The sequence below is a fragment of the Danio rerio genome, chromosome 5 (assembly GCF_049306965.1).
Source record: "Danio rerio strain Tuebingen ecotype United States chromosome 5, GRCz12tu, whole genome shotgun sequence".
Taxonomy (NCBI): domain Eukaryota; kingdom Metazoa; phylum Chordata; class Actinopteri; order Cypriniformes; family Danionidae; genus Danio; species Danio rerio.
In genome coordinates, this window is record NC_133180.1 from 38,878,390 (window position 1) to 38,904,350 (window position 25,961).

Sequence of the window (25,961 nt, forward strand, 5' to 3'; positions counted from 1 at the left end):
AGACCAGTTCATACTGTAGTACAGACCATTTTTGTTTCTGCCTATTACAGATGAGGACTTTGCAGTGTCGTTTAAAGTCCCAAATATGTTACAATTTAGTAAAATAACTGGGCAGATATTTGCACTAAATATCTCTATTTTCAAAATAGTTTTTAAATAAACTAAAAAGATTGATCACTTCCTTTAGATAGCTCTATACCTTATTGGGGATATAAAAATGCAACCAGGACACTGTGGGGACCAAAACTGAAGTAAACTGTTATAAATAACACAAAATAAAACATTTAAGATGTAAGAATGCGATTTGTTTCCTGTGAGGGTTGGGTTTAGGAGCAGGGTTTGGGTTGAGGGATATAATATGTGGTTTGTTGTAGAAACATAGTTATGAGAGTCTATAAAAGTCCCCAGTGGGATATAGGAACGTACATACGTATATGCGTGCGTGTGCGATATTTTAAAGGTTTCCACATCCTTTTTTCATTTCTGTAACAATAAATCACAGGTTTCTTAGCCAAATATAAAATTCCCTAACTTTCACAGACTAAAAAGTGCAGTTTCCATGATATCTATGGAATGTAAATACAGGCTGACATTGTGTTTATATATTACAGGGCTGCTAACTTTTGGTTTTACCTAGGAATGAGATTTTTTTTTTCCCCGACCCCAAAATATATTGCTATGTATTGGTATTTTCACCCAAAAAAGTGAAGATTGGGGGCGAGGGGTGGTTGTTTGGTCGAGTAAGGGAAGACCGGGCGGTGGGGGATAAGAGGGGAATAGGGCGTGAGGATACTGCCATGTAAGAGTCGGCAGCCCTGTAGTTAAACATTAGCAAATGTTAAAATATAAACATAAAATTAAAATGGTTTTAGCTTGAATATCATTTTGCATGATTTTAACAGCCTATGTGAGAACAACAATCGATAATTTATCCTCAGATTATGAAAAAAAAAACACCTGAAGTACTTGCTGTTGGTGTGGATGTGAAGCTACTCCTCTCCCATGTCTTTTCTGTCATCAACTTTTAACCAAAAAGTGTTTGAGTGGTCATTATAAAGCTCTTTAAAGGTATATTATCCTGACGTGTTTGACTTTAGTTATCAGATATATTCTGGTTATTGCATTTGACTTAAGTGACTGTCAGTTAAACAGCGTGAAAAAACTAAATGGAGCTGAAAAGCCTAAAAATAAAAATAGACTTGAAACAGTTAAACAGGTAACAAAATAAACACACTGCTAAATAGATATTGAAATTTAAACCATGACTTGGACAAACTAAATAAAAATTCCCTGACAATCAATATCAGGAATTAAGCTTTTAAAATTCCATGATATTTCATGACCCGTAGACACCTTGAAACGGCATAATAATAATAATAATAATAACAATAATAATAATTTACCTCAGCTTTTGAAAGAAAACTTTGCATGGATGTGAATCCTTTAATCTCCCATGTTTGAAAGCTCAAATGGAGTTTTAAAGATTTAGCATTTCTGTCGTTTGGCTTTAAAAGGACCACTTCAAAGACTGGGTGTTAAAAAGTTAAAGCTCTTAAAGTTAACGGGTATATTCTGGCTAATGTAATTTGTCTAAAGTGACTGTCAGTTGAACAGCGTGAAAAAAGAACAAAATGGAGCTGAAAAGTAGCCTAACCATAACTATAGACATGAAACAATGATGTACTAAAATAAACATACTGCTAAATAGAAATTAATTTAAAATTTAAACTGACAAAGTCCCTCATATTCCACGACTTGGACAAACAAAATAAAAATTCCCTGACTATCAATGTCAAAAAAAATTCCAGAATATCAATATCAATAACTATCGACTAAAGCTATTAAAATTCCACAATATTTCAAGACCCGTAAAAACTATTAAATCAGCATTATAATTAATTTACACTTAACTAAAAAGTCTTCAGATTCAATTAAAATAGAGCTGAGCATTTAACCACTTAATAAAGAAGCTCTACTGAAGAATATGAGCAGCTGAGTGAATCAGCTGACAAACACAACCAATTGATCAATGGCTCTGACTAGTCTTTCTCTGATTGGCAGTTGATAAAATGGGTTTTGGAGCTGAAGGAGGATAGGATCAAGGTTTGCTACACGTTGCCAAATGTTTTGAGATAACTTTACAGTCTTGTCATGCTTTCACCATTGCCAGTTTATGAGTGAGATGTAATCACACGGTGCTCAATAACAAACTCCTTAATCACAAACCAATAAATGTATGACTGTTCTGCCCCAACCAACAATACCTAATATATACAGTGCACTGGCCAGCGTAAAGGAATACATACTTACAGATCTCTCTTTTAAATTAATACTTTCTATTTGACATTAACACAAGCAAGCACAAACTAATAGAATGAAACTGTCTCAAAGCGAAGCCTGTTATTACTATAAAATAGAAGGAGACTCAAAAGCTCAGTGGATTAAAGAATGCAGAACAATTAAAAAACTTGTATACACATTTGAAAGCAGTCAAATGTAAATGTACAATAATATGTATTATTAACCTTTATCTATTTTTAACTATGCATCCAAGTTATTATTCTATGTTAACCAAGTATGTTACCAAGTTATTATTTGAATTTGTCACTTATTTTCACCTTTTTAATCATTTGTCGGATTCCTGATGTTTCAATGTTTCAGAACCAGTTTGTGTTTTATTTTCTTTATATTTTGTTCTGAAGTTCAAACAAAATCCAATTAATATATTAGTAAAAAAGATACTATCTATAAAATGCTATACATTAAGATATTAGTGTATATACATATTACATTAGTCAGTACCATAATCAAGGTGCAAAAATTAGCACCCCAATGAATGTTAGAAAATATTAAATGAAACTTTAATAAAAAGGGAGAAAAGCAAAAAGTAATTTTACCATAAAAATGTAAAATTTGGTTGAATATGTTTAGCTTTTTGTGTAACTTTGTTTTTGTTATTTTTTTTATATTTTGACAGTTTTAAATAATGACTGTTAAAGTTGTTCAAAGAATGACTGTTTTAAATAATGGTTTACACACACAGCATTGTTTGTTTACAAAAAATAAGCAAACATAATCCTGTTGCACTGCTACACTTGATTTAAGTTTAGTTGTAAAAAAAAAAAAAAAAACAAGACAGGTTAAATAATGTTAAATGAGAATCTAAAATATTTAATGGCAAACAATCAAGATGATTTTTTATTCAAAATGTTTTATTTTGATGATTTTTAAAAAATAAATTGGTCTTACACTTCATATTTTCATAGTTTATGTATTAATTCCGGTACTTTTACCATAAACCAACATCAACCATTTGCTAGAGGTTGATATTTTAGAAATGATGGGATGTGTTGTGCATTGAGTGTGTTATCTAGCGACTTTAGGAGTTAAGAGATGCAACTCTTTTTTTTTTGTTGGTTTGGCAGTTAAAGGGTTAAAGAATAAAACTTTATTCAAATGAACCAAAATATATTGTCCATATTCCCTGAGAAATGGATAAAAATAAAACTAATTTACACTGTACACCAAACTTGTTGCTACATCAAAATATAAAGTTGCTCAATTTCAGAATATATTTGTCCCAAGAACTACAAAACATCCCATAAAATCACTGCTATTTGATCTACTGTTGTTTAACAAATGTAATTAAGAAGCAATACTTTTAACCTTTTAAGTGGCATGTTTTCTGTGAAACGATATCACTGAACGCATGTGATATGTGAGACTGACAGTGCATCGACGTGTCTACAGATATCTTAAAGGCATCTCTTATTGCACTCACCCTTTGGACCTCTGATGTGTAAGAGGACAGGGGTCAACTCCACACAGGCACCGTTCCTGCAGTATAAAAGAGCCCTGCCTGCGCTGTCTGTCCTCGAACATTCAGAGCAGCACCTCTCAGGTAAGAGCTCAAACAGCAGGAAAGGACAAACAAAGAGAACACAGACTTTAGCATAGGCACAGCTGAGAACAATATGCTTCACTTTAAGAAGTGGATCAAAGTAGACCTTGGTTAAAAGGCATGATGGTATAATAGTTTGGTTTTCTTTCAGGGCTTAATCATGAAATTCGTGGCTCTTGCACTGACTCTTCTCTTGGCCTTGGGTAAGCAACATGTCTCGCCTCTCACTTCAAAATGTCGTAGTGTTGTCTTTAGTCATTTGAATTTACAAATTACTTAAAAACTAATGAAACTGATTATTTTGTTAATAGTTTGACCGTGTGTTTAAGGGGATAGTTTACTCAATGAAAATTACCTTTTGGTTTATTCTGCATCGGGTTTTAAACCTTCATGAGTTTTTGTTCACCTTTTGAACACAAATATTTTGAAGAATGCTGCCTGTTGGGACTACTTTCATAGTAGGAATTAAAAATTACTATGGAAGCCAACGGGTTTGAGCAAGCAGCCTTTTTCAAAATATCCTCTATTGTGTTCAACAGAAGAAGGAAACTCAAATATGTTTAGAACAAGTAAAGGGTGAATCTATGATAAAAGAATGTACATTTTTGGGTGATCTATCACTTTAAAGGGTCATATAGGTAATTAATCACTTTGGTTTCTGAAATCTCTCTTGTATCTTTCCTCAGGTTCCCAGGCCAATTTGTTCCAGGCTGATGCCCCGACCCAGCTGGAGCACTACAAGGCAGCAGCCTTGGTGTACCTGAACCAGGTCAAGGATCAGGCTGAGAAAGCCCTTGACAACCTGGACGGAACCGACTATGAGCAGTACAAGTAAGAGACTTGTCTTAATCTTCTGTTTGTGGTTTGTTACCTCTCTTTGTAGTTTATTTTTTTATTTAAAATTTTTTTAACTTTATTTTAACTTTGGTTAATGTTCTGGCAAAGCTCTCAATTAAGAAATACTGTTCCAGTAATGTACTGAAAGTTATAGGCCAACTTATAGTTGAAGTCAGAATTATTAAACCCCCTGAATTATTAGCACCCATGTCTATTTTTTCCCCAATTTCTGTTTAACGAAAAGACTTTTCAACACATTTCTAAACAATAGTTTTAATAACAAATTTTTTAATAACTGATTTACTTTATCATGATGACAGTATATAATATTTTACTAGATATGTTACTAGATATTCTTTTGTCCAGGACACTTCTAAACAGCTTAAAGTGAAATTAAAGGCTTAACTTAGTTAATTGGGTTAACTTGGATTATTAACCAGGGGTTATTGTATAACGATGGTTTGTTCTATAGACTATCAAAAAATATAGCTTGAAGGGGTAAATAATTTTGACCTTAAAAATTTTTTTTTAAAAATTAAAAACTGCTTTCATTTTAGCTAAAATAAATTATTATCAGACATACTGTGAGAAAATGTCCTTGCTCTATTTGGGAAATAGTTAAAAAAGAAAACTAAGCAGAATAACACATTTGTATATAACGATTATGGTACGTTTTCCTAATGTTTTATATGCGTGTCTATCTATTTTATTATCATTATCAACATCATTCAGAAACATTTTGCAACATAAAATTAGTGTTAGCATATTTCTCAGAGTGCAATAACAACAGGACGGATGGCATTTATTTACTTATTTGAAAATCTTGTTTATGAACGAGTTTTTGATGCTGGTAAATATGCTCATGTCATGCTTTTCCGCGGTTGAAAAACCGATTATGCAATTCGTGATACATTTCAGTACATTGACCTGTATGTATTGACATACCTTTTGATGGTCATTCATGTATTATCTCCACATAAACTATAGCAGGCCTAAATCGCTTTCATGCTGATGGTGAGTGATCCACTAACCACACGTCAATCAATACGGAAACATCATTAGATGGTGGTTTTGTTCATGGAAATATAAATAACATTCTACAATACAATTAAATTATTGATTTTCATTGATTTTGGCTATTTTTAACTACAAAAGAGTATAGTTTTTTTTATATTTATATTTTTTAAATTAATAGAATATTACTGAATATTAAATGAGAAACTGAACAAGCCAAAGCCAAAACCTGAACTCCAGGAGTAGACAATAGTTAAGAAAAAAAATATCTTGAAGAAACCAGACTCAGTTTTCCTCTGGTCTTAGAATGAGCACAATTTCATTTAAGAATCTAAACTCCAGCTTTAACTGAAGCAGTCGGAGTTTCTCAATTTTATGTTCCTTTCTCTCCAGACTCCAGCTTTCTGAGAGCCTGACCAAGCTCCAGGAATATGCCCAGACCACCTCCCAGGCTTTGACCCCCTACGCCGAGACCATCTCCACCCAGTTGATGGAGAACACCAAGCAGCTGCGCGAGAGGGTCATGACTGACGTTGAGGATCTCCGATCCAAGCTGGAGCCCCACCGTGCCGAGCTGTACACCGCGCTGCAGAAGCACATCGATGAGTACCGTGAGAAGCTGGAGCCCGTCTTCCAGGAGTACTCCGCTCTGAACCGCCAAAATGCTGAGCAGCTGCGTGCCAAGCTGGAGCCCCTGATGGACGACATTAGGAAGGCCTTCGAGTCCAACATTGAGGAAACCAAGTCCAAAGTTGTGCCAATGGTCGAGGCTGTTCGCACTAAGCTGACCGAGCGTCTTGAGGACCTGAGGACCATGGCTGCCCCCTATGCCGAGGAGTACAAGGAGCAGCTGGTAAAGGCTGTCGAGGAGGCCAGGGAGAAGATCGCTCCACACACCCAGGACCTCCAGACTCGCATGGAGCCCTACATGGAGAACGTGAGGACCACATTCGCACAGATGTATGAGACCATCGCCAAGGCCATCCAGGCATAAAAGTGCACACGCTAATCCTCTAGCAACATCAAAGAACAGATAATCTTGCATTTGGTGATAGAAGGAGAGAAGATCCAAAGGCTGTGTGATGAATGTTTATTATGTTCAAGTTAAATAATGCACAAAATAAAAATCACAAAAAAAAGAATAGTCAGTGTTTTTTTCTCATGTTATATAATCACAATACAGTTTATTACTTTAAACAATATTATAATTTATTTTAAACCTTAATATTAAATCTCAATAAAAATATTAAGTTCAAAACAAAGTCATTAATCAATTTATTTGACGTTTTATGTATAAAAACTACACATAAAGGCCTCGGTGGATCCTTAATTTAATAAAATACAGAATTAGAGAACAGTTTCCAGTTAGGTACAGTTTTGTATCACTTGGAAAAGTTGTGAAAGAAACATCGTCGTCTTCTTCAGAGGTTTAAGTTACACACCTTTATGAAAAGCTTACATAATGAGGATTATACTTCAGGGTATGTTTGAAAATCTTTGGATAACACTGAATACTGAAATAAGTATAATTCATATTGTGAGGATCTCGCCTGATCTGCTAAATAACATCAATTAGTATATCGACATGCTGTCCTTTATAAAAATAATTAACTACATTGTTATCATGACCAAAACTTAATGCCTTGATAACTATTAATATAATCATTACACTTCCCTTTTTTGTAGGTATTGGCTTAACTGAGTGTGACTTTCTTTTCTTTCTCCTTAAGTCGGTCCTCATTTGGATGGGCAAAAAGGACAGGAATTATTTTTACTGGTCTTCAGCCAAACACTAACACACTAAAGCAAAGGAGAAACAATTACTCGGTTATTACACCACACAGACAAAGCAATGGCTTAAATGTATCTTGTAAAAGTTCCACACTTACATCTTTGTGCATTATATGGGAGCAGTTTGTGTTGTACTGGGTTGCAGTGTCCACAGGATTTTGACACATTAAACAAAATTTACGAGGAGCGGACTGAAATAGGAACAGAGAAAAGTATATATGTTAATGAGGATCCACAATTGAATGACCATGATATTGAAAATAATTTTAAAACATATATATAATCTGAACACTGAATGCCTTTTTAACATGTTGGTTATATTTTAGAAAAAATATATACAGTAAATTGCACTGTAGCATATAGTAGCTTTAAAAAGCGATTTACATTATCAAACTCATCTACTGTTAGAACATTTTTGATTAATGCTCCATGCTTTGCACTTTCACATTTTGTCTCCTAATTTTAATTTCTGTTCATCAGCACGATGCTCAAACGACACAGCGCTGAACATCAACACCGAATCTACAAACATTCTGGACTAAAATGTTACTAGCAAAATCTAAACTTTAGACTAAAAATCTAAACTTTAGACTAAACAAGCCACCTGTCATCAGATGAAAATGTTTCTTGTTCAAAATGGTTCAGAATATCTCTGCTGCAAAAATGCCCACAGACTTCTAAAAACGATTGTACTTCTTAAAACAGAGATACATTCAATCTGCCCAGAACTGCCAGAACTCAAAAGCAAACTTTATTATGGACCAATACAACACAGAGGTGAGTCCTGTAAATCTAGAGCTACTAAACAGGCAGAATATTAAAAATGAGCATGCAAATCGATGGCATAAACCAGGTGTGAGACTAAAGGGTAGTTGTGGGACCAGATCATGTGGATCATAAGCTGCTGCTTTAGTATTCACTACCGCAAATAAATGATGAAAATAGGTGAAGAATCAGTACAAGATGATAGGGCTGGCCGATTTAGTCTAAAATCAAAATCTTGATTAATTTAACATTTTAAGTCGATTATGATTAATAATAAACAATTATTTTTGTATTTATATAAAAAAAAAAAAAATCCCCTTATAGTTCACTGATACAGTTTTATATGCCATCTAAAAGGCATCTTTGCCTCAGATTCCAATCATTGTCAATGTAGTGCAAAGTAAGGCTCGAGAATGAAACCATCGTCCTACTTGTCCGGATCAGACGTGGCTGCAAAGCTATAGACTTTAACAGAGCAGGGTCACGTGACACCTAGGGAAAGTAATTGAAAAAATCGTCCAGGTAAAATGTGATCGATTATAGCTTCTGAAATTTGATTTCGATTACTTTTTGATTTATTCCACAGCTCTACAAGACGATCCTTTATGTTTCCAAGTTTTCTTGGGTTAAATGATGAGTGAGAAAGCTTTATCTTGGAGGGCCACTGTTTAGCTCCAAACCTGAAAAAAAAAATACCTACACTAATTCTAAACACCTTTATTAAGTTGTTCATCTTTATTTTATTGGGGTAGAAACTACTAAACTCTGCAGAGCTCACCAGTATCAACTATCCCCACCCCTGGTCAAAATTGATTTATTTCTTCCAACAAAATATGTTTCATAAGAGCAGCTTGGCAGTAATTACATTTAGGTGGTGTTTCGTTATTCAGTAAATACAAATGAGTCAACCTAAAATGTCCACCCCTGGTCAAAGTACATGGCTCCAAAAACATGAGAGGACTTAATTTTATTGACAATTTAAATTCAATTTAATTCAATTGACAAACTCTTCTGGAATCAAGGCCAACTATTTACATCAAATGGCATATAATTCCATAAAAAACGATGTAAAAGCGCTAAAAATGACAATATTTACTTTTCCCCTGACTGATTCCATCAACCATCTGGTGTGTCTAAACTCACTTTAAATGGCATGGTAAGTGTCCCCAGGACTTCATGTCTGAACCTGAGTGGAATATGTGGCTGACATATCCCACAAGGACAATGATTAAACCACACAGCCACAACAACCAACTGCTCACAGACACAGTGTGTCCTGCCCACAATGCTCACCACAGATTGTCATGTATCAGAACAGCTTCAAGGGTCAAGGACGATCTCTTGGAAAACAAAAAACTAAATCTCCTGTTTTTACTCACTTTGACAAGATTATTTGAATCAGCTGTTGAATAACAAACCATATATTTTTATGAAATGTAGAGGCAAAAATTTGGTATGCTTTACAATGTAGTAAAACAACAGCTAAAGTGGAGATTACTTGAAAAAAAACATACTTAAGTAAAATTACAAATTAAAGTACTTTATTACTTTCCACCATTGGATTTAAAAATGGGCATTATCCTCATTTCGTCTATTGAAATATAAAAGGTATATTTAACCCTAGGGTAGTAACAATATACCGGTATGACGGTCTACCACGATTTGAACGTGCACGATTATCATACCATGAACAATTGCATATCAACGGTTTTAACCCTTAAAGACCGAGACAGCCGCCCGCGGCTAAAAATAAGTATTGCTCTTAAATGTTTAATAACTTTTGATCCGCTGATCCGATTCATACAATTCAAAGATTGGCATAAAGAAGAGAATCTCAGCTTTCCAGTGCTGTATCACATAACAGCGGACTTTCAGAGGCTCCGGAATCAGTGCGGTTACGTCATCGAAATTTGACCATGCTGATTTGACAAAGAAACGCTCGTCACTGTGTCTCCGGACAAACCAGACATGATACATTGATGCATTGTCCCTCCTCCATGCCCAGATTGGTTCAAACTCGCTACATCACAACCAATAAGCATAGGTTTCGCTTTTGTTTGTGGACCAAACAATGAGCTTTTTGAACAACACGGAATGAGAGATAGGCATACATTTATGCGTGGCTAAATAAAACGCAAAAAAAAAAAAGTTTTGCATGAAATAATTCTCATACTAAGTACTTTTGCATGCACAGCAGCACAGAAACATGACAAAACAGTGACACAGCAAAGACGAACTGCTGCTCTTGCTGTTTTCAAAAGACACAAATGAAAGTGCAGCTGTTTGTCTGCATTGCATACAACCAAATCCAAATCCATATCCACAGACAACCATATCCATGCTGGCACATAAAACCTAAGGATGTTCCATATTGAATCTAGTTTCGTTATGTAGCTATTTATAGTATAGTAAATATTTATATCTATTTTTTTACTGAGGATTTGCACCATGTTTATTTGGACTTTGACACATTATTTATTATTTTCTTATTTTTTTATTTGTTCATTGTAAGTGGTGTTGTTTATAGTAACTAAAAATATATTATTTTGAAAAAAGTCAAATTTGCTTCACTGTTCTATTATTTTGTAACATTTGTAACATACCGTATACCGCGAAACCGTCAAACCGTGGTATTGTTTTAGACGATTATCATACCGTAAAAAATTCATACCGTTACAACCCTATTTAACCCCAACTGAAAATTCTGTCATTGTTTATTTATCGAAGATGTTTGATATTCTTCTCAAAAAAAAAATAAAATAAAATAATATTTTGAAGAAATCTGGAAACCAGTAACCATTGACCTCTATAGTAGATGCCAATCAACAGAATGAAGAAATTTATAAAGGTCTGGAAAGTCTTCCTGAGTGTGTCCCATACAGATGAGTGGGCTTAACAAACCACCTGTAGAAAAGACACCTAATCATGTCTCTGGCTCTTGCACTAGATTGCACACTTGCACTATAGACGTTTTCTTATTCATTCCATGTCTCTTGGAAACATTGTGCATTTTAAATTGTTCTTCAATCAGGTGAGTAAGCTTGACAAACCACCCGTAGATACACTCTTCTCTCTCATGCACCTAACACTTTATCTAAACTACATCTTACGAGAACAATAATAAAAACAATGTTTACTATAAATGAACTACAATAATGTTGCGCTGCTTGCTTCAACATTAACTCTTGCACAATATTAAACCTTAAATACCACTTTTGCACAATATTCACATTTAGATACACAATAATTGTGTATCTAAATGTCAGCAACCCAAAACAAAAGCTATTTAAATGAGAGCATTGATAAACTTTGAAATATGACAAGCACCATGCTCGTTTTCCTCAGCACAATCTATCATGGGAAAACAGATTTGAATTTATCAGCTGATCACACCAGAGTAATTGTACATGCAAAAAAACAGGTATCTACACATCAAAAGTTCAGATGGAACGAGAAAATAGTTTACTGATCCCCAGGAGTGGAAAGATACAGAACGCGCACTCTTACTTCTGTTGGCTGTCATCCGTTTGGTGTGTTCACATGCATCTTTTTGGTTAAGTCTGGCACAGCTGACGCCAGGTAAAAAATGGTTGGTTTTAGTCTGTGCCAGTTCTCTGACGGTGGCTTGGTGGCCTGGCTTAAAGGGTTAAACAGCCACTTGCATTCATGTAGTTTTGGAAAAGTTGATGAATTGAGGTATTGAGGTAAAACTCACACAGGGGGATCAGCTTGTGTATTTAAAACTTATGTGTGGAAGAGTTAAATAAACTACAACTGAACAAGTCCTGTACCGTATTGCAGTAACTTCCTTATCCTGAGTGAACACTCTACCATGAGAAGTGGGCTTATGAGGAGTTCACTCTTCATGATGTCAGATAGAACCATGTTCGAAAAAACATTTCCAAAACCAGTTCCAACCCTTAAGTACATTTTTTGACAAAGAAATATTCTTATATGTATAAAAACCTTTTACCACTGGGTCTATAATTTTCATGCGAGTCCAAAAGGTCTTTAACAACATTTAACTCTGAATGCAGACATTTCATAAAAAACCCCTTTAAGAAAAATGATTTAAATTAGCGTTTTACCTGCGGGGGTCTTGTGTGGAACACCTGAGCAACTTGGGGTGGGAAATGAGGCCGCATGGGATGTGGTGGATGCACTACAGGACGCTGGATAGGACCAACAGAACCAGGAAAAGCTCTGGCTCCAGGTGGAGGTGCTATAGGGCCTGGTGGCTAAAACAATAGTGAAACATATAAGCAATGCACAGAACAGAGAGAAAAAAACACTGAAAACTCAACGAGGATGAGAGAGAAGAGCACATGTTCACACCGGTCTTTGGTTCTGTACGAGTCTCTGTGCTACTTGCTGAGTGACATCATCCATCGACATGCCAGCCATAGTACCACGCTCACTTTTGATTTGCTGTAGTACACGAGTTAACTGATCCCTGAAAAACACAAACAGAGAGATCAATTTCAAACATGAATCTACATTGAATCGTTAACTACATTACCACAACCAACAATCTAAAAACTAAAAACTAAAAGCACAAAAATTCACTGACTCGTACAAGGGCTGTGTGATAAATTGAAATTGTATCAAAATCGCGATTTGGACACGAGCGATTTCTAAATTGTCTTACAGCATGATTTTCCCGCAGTATGGTATTTATATCAATTATAAGACATCGCGCTTAAACAGAGCGTGAGAACAGGAGATTGAATTCTGCGTACAAAGGGATGATGATTCAGCACAGGCGGACTTGGTGCCAAAAAGTCTGTGGTATGGGATTAAGTTACTTTGTATTCAGAAAGGCTGATGTATGGCAGAAACAGGTACTTTGTAAGTTACTCGTATATTGCGTCTAAAAGCACGACAAAAGCGTAAGCGCTTCAGCATTTTCAATGTGCTTTAAGATCGTTTTATTAAAGGATGACAAACCAACAAAATATTACTCCAGCTCCAATACAAGTTTTATGTATGGAAAAAAAGCACTTTGTGTTTGAATGTCTTGTGTTTGTCTGAAGTAACCGAAATGTGTATATTCCATACAAAGTATGAAGCAGATCAATCAGTTCTTGTTACATAACAAGCTGTGCGGCATTCTGAAAAGTTGCATTCAAAGTTTGTCTGAAAAGAGAGGTTTTCAGCTGGGTTCACCTGGAATACGCGCATGCTCCGCTCTCAATATGTGCACGCAATTAATGAGCCTCCATTGGAAAAAAATGGACTTGTGCGCACAAAAGACACGATATGTAAACTGCCTATTTCACAGCAGATCTATGCATGACAAAAGAAATCTGTGAACACACTTGCAACTACTTTTGATATTTAATCAAGCAAAACATCAGAGCCTTATTAGAGTTTGCGAGCTCAAACAGACACACATTTGATTTGCCATAGGTCTGTTCTAAAGACAATTTGTTACAGCTTTACTAGTTCATTTTTATTTTATGTCTGTTTAAGAGACATGTTATAGGTCTTTGTTAAAAATCGAATTGTTTTCCTTTTGAAATATGTTTCAGATTTACACTGTAAACACAGATTCAGTCTGTCTGTAACAATATCGTGATTAAAATCGATCGCAATATTGTTCAAGAAAATCGTGATGGGTTTCTTTTGCCCATATCACACAGCCCTTACTCATACAGATAAATAAAGCTTAGACAACAGTTTGGGCTTATTTACAGTTCTCATTTCATGCATTTTTTTCTGATCAGATGCATTTTATTGACACCTGATTATTTGGAAGATTTGGAGTCACTTATTTAATTGAAAAACGACCGTTAAGCACCAAGAAAGCAACATAGAACCTTTAGTTTCATTTGAGCCACTGAAGGTCTGGAAGTCCCCTGAAGCATTTTGTGCAGTCTGTTTTAAAATGTACACCATTTTAATGATCGTATATATATATATATATTCCTGCATAAAGTGGCTTAATGTAAACATGAGCTTAGTACCTTGTGCACTGTGGGAAATGTGAGCCCAGTCTCTCCAGCAGCTTGTCCAGTTTGCCTGCCGGTGCCGGATTGGAAGGTAGGGGCTGAGGGGAGGGGTTTCGTATAGATGTGGTTTGCATGAAGGTTTGGGGAAGACGCACTGCAGCTTGGGGTTGAAAATTGGCACCATGACTATTTTTTAATCCAGCGAAGTTGCTTGCTGGTGTAACTGAGGGCGCATAGGAGGGGCCTCCATGTGTTTGATGTAAGACATGTGGTGCTGCTGTGACAGGAGCGTGGGATGAGGGTGGAGGTGGGCCGATAGTTTGCATGGGTATTTGAGGGGAAGGTAAATGAGCTGTCATAGGGCCATACATCTTTGGGACATGTGAAGATTGTGGACCTATAGTGTTGGGTAGGTATGGTGTGTTTTGAGGAGATGGGGCAGAAAGTGGTGGTGTGGCTCTCTGGGGTGGTGTAACCGAATGGTGAAGCTGGGGATGAATTATAGGAGGGGAAGTTGTTGTAGTTGGTAGACCATTGTTAAAAACAGGATGGGACGAAGTATTCTGAAGAGGATTCATTATCATCTCCAACTATGAAAAGCAAAAGATAAAAGTTATATACAGTAGAAACATTTCTTCACATCAGTAGGACTGTTGATACTGTGATCTAACAATTTCCAGTATGTCACTTAAAATAGCAATACCAAAAAAGTTTTTTAAAAAAGAAATCCCTGAATGGTTATTTGTTCTTTATATTATAAAACAATATTATAGATAAAATATAAATACTTTTATACAATAAAATAAAGCAATAAGCCACAAGCTGTGCTTTACAGTGCAAAAATCTCTAAAACCCCTTAGCTGTTATAAATGAATTATAAGCCACAGCTTCAAAGGCATTATTGCATTTATAAAACAGTTATTATATACAGCAAAGTTTCACAAAACGCGAAATGGTTATAAAAACAGTTACAGGTGTATGTTTTAAAACTGCATTGAACATGGCTCAATTGGAAAAAAGGACCAGAACAACTAGTTTTATAGAATTAATTTAGTAATTCACAATAACCAAAGCTGTCAGTTTACCTTTTTGTTCCAATGTTAATAAACTTAAACTAAGGTGAAGCAAAAGTTGTTTTTCAAAGCAGCACCACTGTTTCATTCCTGAATAAATGAGCAAGGACTTTACAGCAGATCCTAAAGGATTTGGTCAAATTTATTTAAAAAAAAATGCCAAAAAAAAAAAAAACAATTTGTTTATAAATAAAGCACTAAACTAACTAAGAATGGTATATTATATCATTGACTGGATTTGTTCAAGAATGAAACACTGCACTGTAACTTTGAGACCTGACAAATGTTCTGCTCTGACTCTAGCTATGTTTCAAACCACCCATTTTTACGTGAATTTTGGATATGCGCATCAAAGACAGTTGATGAAAACAGCAAGATGCGCATTAATTTTGAAAATCTGCATAAAATGTGTGCACATAATTGAGTAGGATAAACTTTTTATTCGATAAGAAATAAATCGAATAAAGAATTCGATCTAGAAAAGAACTACAACCGAAACACTTTTACTGAACAAATTCCAGTATGGGCATTAAAAAAGTCATGTGATTTTGTTATCAGAGATCATGTGATGATAAAAATGTGTGAATGGACAAACCAGCAGGCTGAGCACATTTGTAAAACATCTGAAATGTTGTTTTGGTCATTCTAAAACGCCTTAATTATTTCAGTATTAGTGTTATTTTGTTATTAATTATTCTGTGCTCAGTGGCTCAGACGCCACCACACGTTCATTGTGTGTCGGCATACTCTCTTCTAAGGCGCAAGTAATTTATTAAAGATTCATGCATCTCTGACTGCAGTAAAGTCCATTTTTACTGTTGATATTTGGCGTCGGTTAATCAGGAAGTGACGATTTTGTTCTCTTTGACTCGTTGATGAAAACGCTGCTTTATTCCCACGTCTTTTATGCAATATTCCAGTTTTGCGCATTAATTTAATTTGCATCTTTGGATGGAGCTACTGTCAGCTTACAAAACAAAATATAACCACGGTCATGTTCAAACCATTGTAATCCAGCTAATCATTTTAGCAGCTCTCTACCAGAATGTTCATTCTACAACAAGCACAGTGTAAGTGCACAGTAGAAACGTTCAAAGGTTTTAAGAGTCTAATACCTTCTCTATCTAGAAGGATTTGAATTTTTATGTTTCTAAAATGACAAAACAAATCTAATTTTCAAATAAACAACTAAGCAAATGTATTTTTAATTTGAACTAACACCACATTTTATAATAATACAATATCTGCTGTACATCTGATCAAATAAATGCTGACATGATCATAAAAGCCATCTTACTGTATCATTTAAAAAATGTTGTATGATAGTGAATGATAGTATCTATATGTATATAACTAAACTGGCTCTCACCGTAGGCACTGGTGGAAGTGATGGCAGCTGGACTAAAGGTAAACTATCCAATTGTTCCCCCCTCTGCAAGAGTTGATGATTTTCATTATACTTATTCTGCAAAAGAAAAACAGAATGACGAAGTAAAGAATAAACAGTAACTCTTTCCCCCCATAATCCTCTAACATTAGGTTTTCACTCACCTTTAGCCCTACCACACTATTGCGTACTATCGCCACATTATGCTCCCACTTCTGCCGCTGGAGCAAGTGCTGCTGGGAAGGATTTAATCTGTCCAGAATAAATACAAATTAATTTTATCCTGTGTGCATGTATACTTATTGCACATCTATACATGTTAGACATCAATTCACAAAGTACCTGAGAAAATTCAGATATTTTTCAGCATCGATAATCCAGTCCTCTACTTGAGAAAGAGCAAGCTTTTCCTGCATCTCAAGTGCAGCTATCTGCGCACATGAACAGATACACAGTCAGACAATAATATTCATGCTTCATTACATCGACTGGGGTTTTTTCTAGTAATCGTTTGCAGTGCCTGACCTCATCCTGAAGAACCGTCTGACTGGCCTGTTCGGCCTGTCTGCACAGCGTCTCCATCTCCACCCTCAAGTCTGCTATTTCCTGCTCCCAGGACAGCCTAAAATAACAAAATAAAAATAAATAAACATATAAAACACAGATGCCTGGTACTGTAGGTGGTGGTTCTTCTTTTATGTCTTGAATGTTTACTTCTCTTGACTCTGTTCTTCAATCAGCATCTTGAGTTTCTTTTCTGTGCCCTCCAGCTCTTGAGCCAGTCTAAAACACACACATAAATAATTTTAGACCCATACATATTAGTCCCATACCTATAAAATATCAGATGCTACTTTTCAAATGTTTTGGGGCGAGTACAATTTATTTATTTATTAGATTTGTACTTTTTAGCAAGGATTCATAAAATTGATGAAAAGAGAGAGATGACTTCTATTATTTAAAAAAAATTCTGAAGAGTAAGGTTGCTTTTACACCTAGACTTTTGTTTAAGAACCTGGCGTGTTTCCTGAGTTAGTGAGGTTCGTTTGCCATATGTGAATCCAGAAATCACGCTAGATTCACACCAAAACAATCAGACGGAGATCACCTGAATAAGGTGATTTCAGCTTGATTGGAGCGAACTCTGGAGCGGATCGATTGTAGTGAGAAAGCAATATGATACAACAAACTAACGAACCAGGCTATATCACAGTGTATTATGGACATGCAATAGGCATATATGGCTATATGAGGGGAGAATTATGAGTAGGGCGGTATGTCATCTTTCATACCGGCTAATGTGCATTTCATGTCAAATACAAAAGTGAAAGCATGCTAGGCTATTAATGAGAGCTGTTTATTCCTTAGGAAAATTGCAGTCTTGGTTTATCTGTTATTTCTCTCTATAATATAAAGGCTATAACGCATAAGCCAACTGCTATGTATGAAAAAGTCTGGTTTTAGTTTGGTGACGATGTCTGTTGGTGTCACCATTTAAAATGAAAGTGCAGCTTTTCCCTAATGTCTTATTGCTCATTGTCATTAATTAAAATAAGTACGCATGACAGCTGAGCAGGACTATGAAAAATAATATGTAGAACTCTGACCAATGTAATGAGTGTTTACTCGCACGTGACTTGTTTTAGCTCTTTTGGTCCATTTAGAAACTTTGCCATGTGAAAGCAAAGAGCACAAAGAACAAAGTGCAACATAATAACAATTTTAATCCTTGTTTCGGAAAAAAACAATCGATCTACAGGGGTGAAAGCGCCCTAAATTTTTCAACAAAAATATTAGCACATCTGGCATCAACACTGACAGTAAAACATTTGTCTTGAACACAATGTCAGAATTTATGTAATACAATCAATTATATAAATAAATTGTATAATATAATCAGCGTAACTGTATTAACAGACCAACTATTGTGTAAGTCTATTACTATTATGTAAACAGTACAGCAATTTATTTTGACTGTATGCACATGGTGAAGTGGGTAGATCTCACAAACATTTTGCTGTGCATTTACCTAGTTTTCTCCTCTTCCATTCGCTCTTTCTCTGCAGTCAGCTCTTGTCGTTTTACCATGAAGTTTTTCCGTGTAGTCTTGCTGCTATTTAGCTTCAATTTAACTTGTAAAGACTCAATTTTTTCAATAAACTCCTGTAAAAATGATAAGAAAACCAAATAAAATTAGGCTTTAGAAGTAACATTTTTTAATCATAAAGTATCAACATTCCCTACTAAATCATGGGTACTTTTGCTATTCAAATGACTATGCGTAAAAGTGTGATCCTCTAGATTAAATCAGATTAGATTCAACTTTATTGTCATTACTCATGTACAAGGCAATAAAATGCAGTTTAGGTCTAACGAGGAGTGCAATAGCAGCAAGTGCAAGATATAGCTTTAAGTTATAAAGAGCAATTATAGAAAGCAATGGTGATATTTACAGATGGGTTTACTAAATACATTATATACAGGTTGGATTAACTATGATCAGAGATTTACAATAGATGAATAAATGTACAGGTTGCTATTAATAATCAGAAGTATGCAGATAGATGTGAAAAATTACAAATGTATAAGTTCAGTGGATATGTACAATTCAAGATGAATAAGAGATGAATGCTCTACAGCAGGGATGTCAAACTCAGTTCCTGGAGGGCCACAGCCCTGCACAGTATAGTTCCAACCCCAATTAAACACACTTGATTAAACTAATTGAGTCCTTCAGGCTTGTTTAAAACTTACAGGAGAGTGTGTTGGAGCAGGGTTGGAATTCAACTGTGCAGGGTTGTGGCCCTTCAGGAATTGACATCCCTGTTCTACAGGCTGTGTGTAATGAGCGATGGTCTGTGATGTACAGATGTGATGCTGAACCTGGTACTGATGATTCCGGTCATCTCTGGTCTTTTGGAGATTGTGGACATGAAGGTTGTGCTCCTCTTGCTCTGCCGCTTGCTGCTTCACTAAAGCCTCATACTGCTCACTCAACTCAGTAGTGCAGTCTACTAAAGCACGCTTAAGAGACAGAGATAAACAGAAATATGAATCAGATAAAAAGCATCCAAACTTTGAAATAGATAGCTTGTATGAATGAGCATCGATTTGCCTCAGACTTGGGACATTTGTTTATATTTCACAAAACCTCTCAGAGAGTGAAAATCAGGACTAAAATCATGCAATGTGAACTCTACATTAGTGTTTAGCTGCAGAAAAAAAAACATAAAGATTTGAAATAGAGATGAGACGATAACTGATTTCAAGGTTTACAGCGGTTTGGAAAAGTCAAGGTTTTAAAACTGTAATAATTTCTATTATACTGTTCCTAAGTGTAAGGTTTTTTAATGTGTTTTTTATGCGTTGTAAAGGAATCTGTGTTTTTGGAACTAATGAAGACAGCAGAAATCAATGATTTATTTTAATTATTTAGCCTGACATGTTTACTGTTCCAAAATATTTTAAATGTTCCCTAATAAAAATTATATTGTGTTCAGCAGGGGAAAACGTTTTTTGTTTTATTTACCAAGACATTTAAAAATAATATATTTTACAGCAGTAATCACAATACCGTGAAATTGTGATTTTTTTTAATCCAAGGTTATCATACAGTTAGGAACTTATACTGACCCATGCCAACTTTGAAACCACCTGGCGGTGACTAAACAGAGTAAATTTTAATTTTTTGGTGAACTATCTCTTTAAAGGACTAGCTTTTGGACTTTTTTTAGTCAACTATCCCTTTTATACATTGTTTTGGATTAAAACATCTGCTAAATGACTAAAAGCAATATGACTAATTATATATTAAGTACAGGTTAGAACAAGTATGTTGCGTTATTTTTACATAAATGTGTTACAGTGAAAGACAAAAAAGAAACAATACTTCATTTTTTTTAATACTAGCTGTTTGAAACATTAAAAAGACAATTGTGATACTAGCAAGACAATAGTAATATGGTTCCCTATTTTTAGATCATTAATAAAATGAGCAAAGTTGTGGTTTTGTTTATTTAAAAGCAGACAGCACTTTGAAACACTGTCAGTTTATGCAAACATATCTGTTGTTACAGTCATTTTGTGAAGAAAAGATTTTTGTAAAATGTCAAGTGAAATCTGAAAAACACAAAGCAGAAATATTTTCTCTAGTGGTCTCAAACTGAAGGGTGTCATAACTCACATTTGATAGAAAACTACTTATATACTTGTGAAATTTCTTACAAGAACAAAAACATGGTTGATATGTCTAGCAGCTCAAGGCTAACATCACACAAACAAACATTAGCTTTAACATAATCATTCTCACTTGAGGAATGTGATAACCGTTTTCAAGGTATACCACGGTTTAAAAATGTTTTAAAATTTTCTGCTTTACCGTTCCTAAGGTATATGCAAGATTTTTTTTATTTACATTTTTTTGTTTTTGTTTTTAGGACAACCGTTTTTCTAGCAGAGAAGATCTCCAAGGATGGAGTAAATTGTAAAGTTTTAAATTTTAAATTGTAAAGATATCTGTGTTTTTGAAACTAATAAAGACAGCAGAAATCAATGATTCATTTGAAATATTTAGCCTGACATCTTTACTGCTCCAAAATATTATAAATGTTTCCTAATTTAAAATTTATTTTGTTCAATGGTGGAAAATGCTTCTTCTGTTTTTTACCCAAACATATAAAAAGAACTTATTCTTTGCCAGGTGGTTTCAAAGTAGGCTTGGGCCGGTAAGTTTCTGACCGTATAATAACCTTGGATAAAAATATTACGGTTTCACAGTATAGTGATTACTGCTCTATAATAAGTTCTTTTTATATGTTTGGGTAAAAAAACAGAAGAAGCATTTTCCCCCATTAAACAAAATAAATTTTAAATTAGGAAACATTTATAATATTTTGGAGCAGTAAAGATGTCAGGCTAAATATTTCAAATGAATCATTGGGTAAACAGAGTAAATTTTCAGATGAACTATCCCTTTATAGGACTCTATTTAGGATCAAACTTTGGTCATTTTTTGATCATATAATATTATAACATTTATTACGACCACTTATTAACTTGATTATCGTTGGAGACCTGAAGTGCTTCGATTATCCTCATTTTGTACATTGTTTTAGATTAAAACATTGGCTAAATGTCTAAATGTAATATGACTAACTATATTTTAGGTACAGGTTTAAAAGGAGACAGCTCTTTGACACACCATCAATTCATTCAAACATATCTGTTGTTACGTTGTCATTTTGTAATGAAAAGATTTTTGTAAAATCAGAAAACACAACACAAAAATATTTTCTCTAGTGGTTTGAAACTGAACGGTCTCATAACGCACATTTGATTGAAAACTACTGATATATTCAAAGAGACAAATCTCTTACAAGAACAAAAACATGGTCGATGTGTCCAGCAGCTCAAGGCTCCCATCACACAAACCAAGATTAACTTTAGCATAAATATCCTCACACAAACCATTTACCAAAAAAAACTAAACGTGTTACCCCATTTAAAAGCTTTTAAAAAGCTAGGAGCATTTCATATGTCATTTTAGAACATGTTTCGCTTCATTATCACATTTGCACAGACATTATGCTCATTTCTACACACACCATGTCATGAAGAAAACTTGAGGTATTGATGAAAACTTACTATCTCAGACTCCCAGTCCTCATTTGTGTTCGTAGCTCTTTCCCCCGTCCAATCCTCTGTCTATATTGGAAACAGCAATCAATCAAAACATATAGGTGATAAACTTTACATTGTGTGTGATTAGGATGTGTTTCAGACCTGTACAGTTTGGCTCTGTGTTTCTTTGCTGACTGTAAACGTGTTGGATTCTTCATACGGTGTCGGCACTGTCGGGAAGCCGCTCTCTGTGGACCAGGGCCCGGCGGATGAACTCCATGGGGATGAGTCCAGCCGAGTCACTGCTGAAACGGGATTCCTGTCGATGGAGAAGTTACATTAGTGCTGACTTACTTCATGCACAAACACTCTTTGTATTTCAGGCCATTGTGTTCTCACTGAAGTAAATCTTCCTCTAAAGCCCAGCTCCACTCGGTGTGTATTTCACTTTCCATTGACAGGCAAACTCAGCGACCAAAGACTCTGGATCTGAAAAAACAACAGAGTTATAACGAATGCGACACAATTACATGAACATATATTGGGATTTCATGAACACCGACAATGTACTGATGAAGATTATTTTTCCCACAGAAATATTAGCGCCAAAGAGCAATAAACAAAAGCGCACAGATATTAAAGCAAAACTCACTCTAAACATTCGAAAAGCTGGTCTTGATGGACAAATAGCTAACAGTATGCTCGGAGGATAAAGTAGGTCATGTAAGTCGATTAGTAAAATTGTTATTTTAGTTTAAAAAGGCACAGACAACTGGCGCAACTTTCGTGACATCATCAAAACCTGTTTTACTTCCGGGACTTCACGTGACGTCGCACGCATTTTGGAGCGCGTTGCGTTTTGATTTGCGATGTGGTCTAATATTTTTTTTTAGCAAAATCAAAGTCTGTTTATTTGGATATAGGCATGTATAAAAACAAATATACGTTTGAGGTCAGATTTGTTTTATTTTCTCAAGATTTTTTTTCCCAAAATCAACATAAAGCCAGGATTTTTTTATCAACCACGCCGGTGGCCACTAGGGGGTCCCAGAAAATGTTAGTAGAAGCATAAAAGTGTATTAAAATGTTTAATAAAATCTATAATAGTAAAATAAAAATGTAAATAATTTAAATGAATACTTTATTAACCTAAATAAACAAAGTTTATCATATGTAAATTAGTAAATTATCTCACAGTTCGTATTACAACAACATCACAAGGCTGGCAAGGAACATCATTTTGAACCAGTCATGTGTTGAATCATGAATGTATACCATTAAAGTCTGACTGTCGATTTGGAGTCCCAATTTTTAATAAAGTGAAATTTAAAAGGCATTTGTACATTAGACTGTCTTGGAGCTGAATAAGGCCTGTGTAAAATGAATCACTTTTTTTGTTTGTCTTTGTGTCCGTAAGGAGTATTTATCATGCTGTTATTCAAGAAACCTTTCAGATGCAAGTCTGGCAATAAACTGTTGTGTTGTATTGTATGTAAATATGAATATAAAAAATAAATGAATAAGTAAAAATTAGTTGATGATTATATTTTATAATTATTGATATTATATATAAGCCAAAAACAAAAGTATGCAAGATGCCATAAGTAAAATAAATTAATAACATAAAGTACATAAATCTGTTGAACACATGATTAAATGTAATGCTATGAGTAAAAAAATGTTTATTAATTGTGTGCCATTTAACAATGGGTCTTTAAATAAGGAATAATACTGATGTCAGGTATACTGATGATGAGGATAATCATTCCAGACTGGAACTTCCTGACATAAACCACTCTCACATTTCTGGAGTAGTGCCGGCATGTCAAAGGACATTATAGATTCATTCATTCAGTTTCTTTTTCGGCTTAGTCTCTTTATTAATCTGGGGTCGCCACAGCGGAATGAACCATCAATTTATCCAGCATATGTTTTACGCAGCAGATGCCTCACAGCTCAACCCATCACTGGGAAACACTCATGCACTCTCGTTCACACTTATACACTACGGACAATTTTAGCTTACTCAATTCACCTGAACCGCATGTCTTTGGACCGTGGGGGGAACCGGAGCACCCGGAGGAAACCCACGCAAACGCAGGGAGAACATGCAAATTTCACACAAAAATGCCAACTGACCCAGCCAAGGCTCAAACCAGTGACCTTCTTGCTGTAAGGTGACAGCACTACCTACTGCGCCACCGCGTCGCCACATTATAGATGCAGTCTTTAACTTCTTTTGGATAAAATACATTTTAAGTAAGTACAGGCAGAGTTCAAAACTATGTCCTCATTTGATTGATTCACAACATTTTTAAGCGGTTGGCTACTTGTAGGTTTTTGTAGGAAAGCTTTCTGTTATTTGTATTTTCTTCATTGCATCACACAAAATTGTATATTTCAAAGAGAAACATTTTTAAGAAAAATGTATTTCTTTTTGGGTTTAAAAAACAATATTGTATACGATATTCGAATGGCAATTGAAGATTAGACTGTAGAGACATTGAAACCAACAAACTCTGGTTAACATTAACAATCTGAGTCTAAAACAATAGCCATAGCCTATTTTGCATCAACTAAAACTCATTCCAAGACAGCCAAGAACTTTAGAGTTGTGTTTGATGATCAGTTGAACTTTACACATCATAACCAAATCCACCTATATAGACACCTAAAGCATGCTACATAACTCTCTGTTCAAGCTCTTGTTCTGTTCAAATGCCTGTTACTATTGCAGTGCTATCTTGCCATACAATTGTATCAGTTGTACAATTGATCTCCCAAAATGTTTATGAAATAATGATAATTTTCCTGATCAGTCAAATTTGCCTTTTCTGACTTTTTCTTTCTTAGACATGCTATAAATAAACCTTAAAATGACTTAAATGGATAGTTTACCCAAAAATGAAAATGTCCTTGCAATTTACTCACCCAAGTGACTTTCCAAGTACTTTCTCTCTTTGTCCAACTAAACACAAAACAATATATTCTCAAAAATGTTGGGGAAAAACAGCCATTGACATTACAGAATTTACTACATGGAAGTCAGTGACTGCTTTTGTGTTCAACAGAAGAAATAAATTAAAATAATTTTGTCAACTGAAGAGAGAACACATGATGACAGAATTTCAATTTTTGAATCAACTATCCCTATAAACATACACTGTAAAATTATTTTTTTTTGTTTTGTTTTTTTCCTGCAGCCGTAAAATGTTAGACATTAAATTACAGAAATGTCTATAAATTTAAATTTTTGATAAATTTCTGTAATTTAACGGCGGTTATTTTGCGTTACATATTTTATGTAAAATTATGATTATCATAAATCGATCTATCTATCTATCTATCTATCTATCTATCTATCTATCTATCTATCTATCTATCTATCTATCTATCTATCTATCTATCTATCTATCTATCTATCTATCTATCTATCTATCTATCTATCTATCTATCTATCTATCTATCTATCTATCTATCTATCTGGGAACACCATGACCATCCTAGGAGGGGTAGTAAACCAGGCCCTGATGAGCAAACCACAGTGGAAATTCACATTGTCCCATACAATGACATATTGTGGTAGGTGAAGCCCTAGGAGACCTCTCTCATTTTTATGGATC

At 34.9% G+C, this 25,961-nt stretch overlaps 2 protein-coding genes across 3 annotated transcripts; one reads left to right on the top strand and one right to left on the bottom strand.

Moving 5' to 3' along the window:
• The first annotated feature begins 3,884 nt into the window (after positions 1–3,884).
• apoa1a (apolipoprotein A-Ia) lies at positions 3,885–6,891 on the top strand. Its single transcript, NM_131128.1, is given in 4 exon segments — positions 3,885–3,901; positions 4,053–4,104; positions 4,588–4,732; positions 6,146–6,891. Coding segments are annotated over 3 exon segments (789 nt in total). The 5' UTR covers positions 3,885–3,901; positions 4,053–4,061; the 3' UTR covers positions 6,747–6,891.
• rnf214 (ring finger protein 214) lies at positions 6,829–23,153 on the bottom strand. 2 transcript variants are annotated; one of them, XR_012406173.1, is made up of 16 exons: positions 22,991–23,153; positions 22,738–22,827; positions 22,501–22,657; positions 22,363–22,422; positions 19,603–19,743; positions 18,749–18,882; positions 17,434–17,502; positions 17,245–17,341; positions 17,062–17,150; positions 16,884–16,971; positions 16,702–16,797; positions 14,275–14,849; positions 12,644–12,761; positions 10,999–12,546; positions 7,642–9,928; positions 6,829–7,552 (listed from the first exon to the last, which is right to left on the bottom strand). XR_012406173.1 is itself a non-coding variant. In XM_001921490.9 (16 exons), exons 2-16 carry the CDS (start codon positions 22,791–22,793, stop codon positions 7,490–7,492), a joined length of 1,986 nt encoding a protein of 661 aa, XP_001921525.5. In that variant the 5' UTR covers positions 22,794–22,827; positions 22,991–23,153; the 3' UTR covers positions 6,829–7,489. The 2 variants fall into 2 exon arrangements, 1 of the variants encoding a protein (XP_001921525.5); XM_001921490.9 differs by having other exon boundaries at positions 7,642–7,734; positions 12,397–12,546.
• Positions 23,154–25,961: the final 2,808 nt, after the last annotated feature.

Coding starts and splice junctions, on each gene's coding strand:
- rnf214 (XM_001921490.9), bottom strand. CDS start 22,793: ATGGAAAGTGAAATACACACCGAGTGGAGCTGGGCTTTAGAGGAAGAT. Junction 17,342..17,433: donor GAAGAACAGAGTCAAGAGAA/GTAAACATTCAA, acceptor TTGTTATTTTAG/GCTGTCCTGGGAGCAGGAAA. Junction 12,762..14,274: donor CATTTCCCACAGTGCACAAG/GTACTAAGCTCA, acceptor TGTGTTTTTCAG/GGATCAGTTAACTCGTGTAC.